Source organism: Syngnathus leptorhynchus, chromosome 1 (genome assembly GCF_054491065.1).
Source record: "Syngnathus leptorhynchus isolate UIUO chromosome 1, UIUO_Slep, whole genome shotgun sequence".
In the NCBI taxonomy this organism is placed as follows: Eukaryota; Metazoa; Chordata; class Actinopteri; order Syngnathiformes; family Syngnathidae; genus Syngnathus; species Syngnathus leptorhynchus.
The window spans coordinates 17,584,191-17,588,825 of NC_141195.1; the positions used below are offsets into that span (position 1 = coordinate 17,584,191).

Sequence of the window (4,635 nt, forward strand, 5' to 3'; positions counted from 1 at the left end):
TTGCGGACCGTGACATCTCAGAAACCATGTTGTGCAATTTTCCACAGTATGGGACTGATCTATATTTCTACATCTATATCTTTTAGCCGTATGTGGTCTTATACTGCCCTCATGTGGCGAATAAACGCACACCGAGAGCAGCACTATCAAGCTGCTATCAAAATGAAGCAAAAAGTGTGACAAACTGATAAATATTTATTTTGTATGTTTTGTTAAATTACAAGATATAGAAGTATTTCTCCTCAAAAGAGGCCGATTGGCATTTCCATTCACATCATTTGGGAAAGGAGAATTGAGTGTTAGCGTGGTTGCAGAACAAATTGAAGTCATATGTCAAGGCATGGTATGATGTAAACATCAAGCTTTCATCAACTTCACACCAACATTTGCCTCTATAGTTTATGTTTGATTGCCTTGGAGTGATGAATCTGTAATCAAAAAAATACACAGGCTTCATCGTTTCAATTTGACTTTACTGTTAAATTCTGCTATGCAATCAATGACAGTAACAGACATGCACAAAATATAAAAGCCAAGCTATTGCTCAAATAACAATAAGAAAGCACTGTAAAAAGCAGATGCAGCATAATGGCACTGTTCCTTCATGATATTTGGCAAAGTCACAACTGGGGGCGGAATCCACAAAAAAAATGAACCACGGCCGCTAATAGCACCTTTAAATGCTCTTCATTAGCACCAGCAGTTTGCTCCGTCTTAACGTACTATTCACAAAAGATATTGCTCGAATGACATATGAGCACAAGCACGACCGCAAAGTTTGACGCTCTCTGTTTGCGCCATTTTTAACCGGTTAGTGCCGTGCAATCCTTTAGTGAGTTTGGCGCTGGGTGTAAAAAATAAAAAATGCATACAGGTTAAAATGGTGACATCAATGCTGTCCATCACTCTCTGTGCGGCCCGGTGGCAAATGGCCCGCGAACCGGTGGTTGGGGACCCCTGAACTACACTAAATCCTCTTGAAGAGAATCCATCTGAATATGGCTTTGCTTTATAGTACTGTATGCTAATAGTTCATTATAAGTTCAAGAATAGCCAAAGGAGATGATGGGACAACACTGGAATTAAGCCTTCACACTAATCTTTTCTTTTTTTTTTTTTTTACAGCTTCAATGTGGGAGTATGAGCCTCGAGACAGACTGAGCACTGTTTATGCTATGACTTGGAAAAACTCCCATTATTACAAAAAAACAACAACAACACAAAGCTGCAATCAGTTGCGGCAAATCATGAATGCATATTTTGCCACACTCGCGTCACGCGCCGCCCGCAGCCGGTGACGGACCGACTGAGCCGAGTGCCAACTACACAACACTGACCATCCGACTCCAAATAGTGCCTGTGGTGTCCAAATGAGCTGGGATAGGCTCCAGCTCACTCACAACCCAAGCGAGGATACACAAACCGGATGATTAGTAGACAAAAAAAAAAAAAAAAGTCAGAAGCAACTTGCCCAACTCATCATTATTCTGCCAATGTTTGTTAGTAACACGAATAAAGTTGCGAGCGCAGCCCCCTGAATGCGTCATCCTCCGGCCCCCCAGCTTCGTCACCTCGGAACAGCAAAGATTCTGGCGGCACGGCGCCCTCCAGTGGATCCGGCTGGCAGAATTCAACAATGAAGTCCTCCTCAGAGTCCAGCAGCAGTCTGGACCACGCGCGCATGTCCAGATGCGCAGCCGTGCCGCCGTACTCCTCGGGCAGGACAGAGCGTGGGATGTTCCGGTGCAGGGAGCGCAGGTCTGAGCTGTGGAGTAAATACTGCAAGGAAAACAGAAAACACCACTCAGTGGCTAAATGTCACTGACAACAAGTGATCTATTATTTGTTCTAAACAAAAATCATTCTTAGACCAATTAGGTGACGATTAATCGTTTCCTGCTGCACACCTGATAATCTCCCAAAGCACAGCAGTTTGGGAATCACTGTGGTCATAATGGGACATGCTTTACAGAAACGACTACTTTTATTTTCCTCATCTAGTCCTCTGTTGGGACCAACAATGTCTGGTGTGAGAGTTTCAAAGAGACTAGTTACCCTCTCTGCCATCTTCTCCTTCAGGAATGGTTTAATTACGGCAAAGATGCCTTTGAAAATGCGAGGCTCGTTAATGATGTTAACGGCCTTGATTCGGATTGGAAAGCCGTCCTGTAAATGACAAAAACGTTTTCAGAGCAATCTCAGACAATTTGGTTGTGTTAAATATGCAGCTCTTTTATTTTTTGCTCCAATTTTTCTTTGAGCTACTGTCAAACAACATGTATTTAAAAGTCCTTTTTACCTGAAGAATGCTCACGACCTTTTTGGCAAGGAAAGGACCCGGATTGGAAGCCTGCGACATACCGACTCCGGTGTAATCGGCCAAGATAACAATACCGTTGACTTGTGTTTCCTCCGGCTGGATTAGCTTCTCCAGTGTCAGATACATGGCCCTCACATTGTCAACAAACGGGTAATCGTCTGATTTCCATTTTCCTGTATGACAAGACGCAATACAAACCTTTGTTTTCTTTAGTTTAAGAACTAGTTAGTCGATGATAGTAAGAAATTAAGCATAATCTTGGTTAAAACGACCACAAGTTTTATGGTAATTCCTTCCGCTTAAGTTATCAAAGTAGTTAAAGCGTGCCTTCTTAACGCAGGATACCAACCTGGCCGGAGACAGAGGATGTATCTTCCATTCGGGTCCGGTCGAGGCAGGACGGTGAGAAAGCCCAAATCCAGCACGTGCTTCACCGTAGACGGCTTCAGGTCCTGGAAAACTTCGGGCCAAGCTTTCCGTCCTGCGTGGTAATTGAGCAAGAGCTGCAGGGCTCGGTCGTAGTCAAACTTCCTGGCCCGCAGGAAGCGCAGGAGGAAGGAATCGTCCAGCCTCGTCCTGAGATTGGGCTGCTCCTGCACATCCCAGGCAGAAAACCACACAACAAATGCAACTCTTAGACAAAAATAAAATAAATTACAATGCTTGCAAAAACATACAAACACATGAATTATGAATCACCACAATTTAGCCTGCAGTGCATTGAGAAAATGCATAGGTCATTAACACCTAAGGACAATTTACAATTCTAAATAAAGCTAAAATGGCTGAACACAAGCAGAAAATACCTTGAGTATCATATCTCGTAGAGCTTGCACATCCCGTAGGCGCCATTCTGGTTTCTCTTGAAGCTCCTCCCGTGCCTTCGCCACCAGTTCGGGGCTCAGGGTGCAGGTGTAAATTGGTGGTGGGGGTCTCGGGAACCAGCTGTGTTCTGACGTGCTGACTGGACCGGACTTGAGAGAAGCAGACTCAGCCATGGACTGACTTGAATGAAGCTATTTAAGTGGAAAGAAGACACATGCACACAGCACTTTTTTGAAAAACAACAACATAAGATCTTACTCACGTTTGTTGAGAGTCGATCGGGTCAGTGCAGGTTGAAAGCATCACTCGTCCCCGACTGCATGGCTAATTTGATTTAGCATGACCCTGGAAATATGGACGATGCGACAAAGCTCATATCAGACAAAAGGGATCAACTTAAAGAGGCATTTATATCATAATTAGTACGGAACTCATTCGATCTAAACACTTGCCTTCGACATCCGTCATGACGATTGCAATCGTGGCAAAAATCACGAACAAGCTTTTAGATGCACCTTTAATTATTTCCGGGTATGAAAAAGACGGCCTCTCATTGGCTAGTTGGGCGTCACATGACACACGATAGGAACTTTTTGTTTTGATATGCAATTGACGCAGACCTTTTCCTTCTAGTCCACAGTTTTTGAAAATGAAAAATAAAAAATCATATTGCCCCCCCCCCCCCCCCCCCCCGAAAAAAAAGAATATCTTGACCTACTCAAAGTAAAAACAGAAACAAAAATCCTAATTTTTAACTTATTTATTCCAATGTTGTGCATGCACTGAGCAATTTGGACGGTTTGGGTTAAAAAATAAAAAAAATAAAAAAGTCATTCGAGGTAAATTTTCAGCGAGCAGGTTCATACTCTAGATGGCGGAATTTGCATTGCTCTGAGGGCTCGCGTAAGTAAAACCCCTAAATCAGAGCGATGATAAAAATAAACCACCTTATGTTTTCCAACTTATCATTTACAGACACAAAAGATAACATGAAATGCTTAAAAGCGTAATTTTTGACAGTACATATCCATACAGCTATAAATGGAAGAACTTAAGTGACTTACTTTAGTCACTCAAACATTTGAGCTCTAGTTGTTCTCATTATTATATTTGTCCAAACAAATGCAACTTCAGTAATGAACATAACCAGGAGGCACAAACATGCATTTTCAACTTTGTGAACTAACTTTTATCACAGTTGCTTTGTATTTTGAATACTGCAATTGTCCATATGTCAATGAATTTATATGCAAGATATAAGTTAATGAACAATGAAATCACTGAAATCTTTGTGGTGGACACCCCCCATGGCTTCTCCAATGCAATGACTTTATGGCTGTTTATCAGTCCAAAGAAACATGTTATCGGTGACCGCATAGCATTGCCACGTTGCACCATCATAAAAAAAAACAACCTTATTCAATCTCTTTCATTTCTCCATACTCTTTGTTGAGCATGTACTGTGAATGACATACAGCTCGAAACAAATG

At 42.2% G+C, this 4,635-nt stretch overlaps 1 protein-coding gene across 1 annotated transcript; it reads right to left on the minus strand.

The window, feature by feature from the left end:
* Positions 1-196: 196 nt before the first annotated feature.
* ttpal (tocopherol (alpha) transfer protein-like) lies at positions 197-3,703 on the minus strand. Its single transcript, XM_085910675.1, has 7 exons — positions 3,598-3,703; positions 3,408-3,490; positions 3,127-3,336; positions 2,670-2,913; positions 2,300-2,493; positions 2,056-2,166; positions 197-1,779 (listed from the first exon to the last, which is right to left on the minus strand). The coding sequence occupies exons 3-7, from the start codon at positions 3,316-3,318 to the stop codon at positions 1,501-1,503; spliced, it is 1,020 nt and encodes a 339-aa protein (XP_085766801.1). The 5' UTR covers positions 3,319-3,336; positions 3,408-3,490; positions 3,598-3,703; the 3' UTR covers positions 197-1,500.
* Positions 3,704-4,635: the final 932 nt, after the last annotated feature.

Excerpts from the sequence above, each read along its gene's own strand:
- ttpal (XM_085910675.1), bottom strand. The coding sequence starts at position 3,318 with ATGGCTGAGTCTGCTTCTCTCAAGTCCGGTCCAGTCAGCACGTCAGAA. Across the intron at positions 2,494-2,669 it reads CATCCTCTGTCTCCGGCCAG|GAAAATGGAAATCAGACGAT; the intron begins GTTGGTATCCTG and ends CTTGTCATACAG. Across the intron at positions 1,780-2,055 it reads AGGAGAAGATGGCAGAGAGG|TATTTACTCCACAGCTCAGA; the intron begins GTAACTAGTCTC and ends TTTTCCTTGCAG.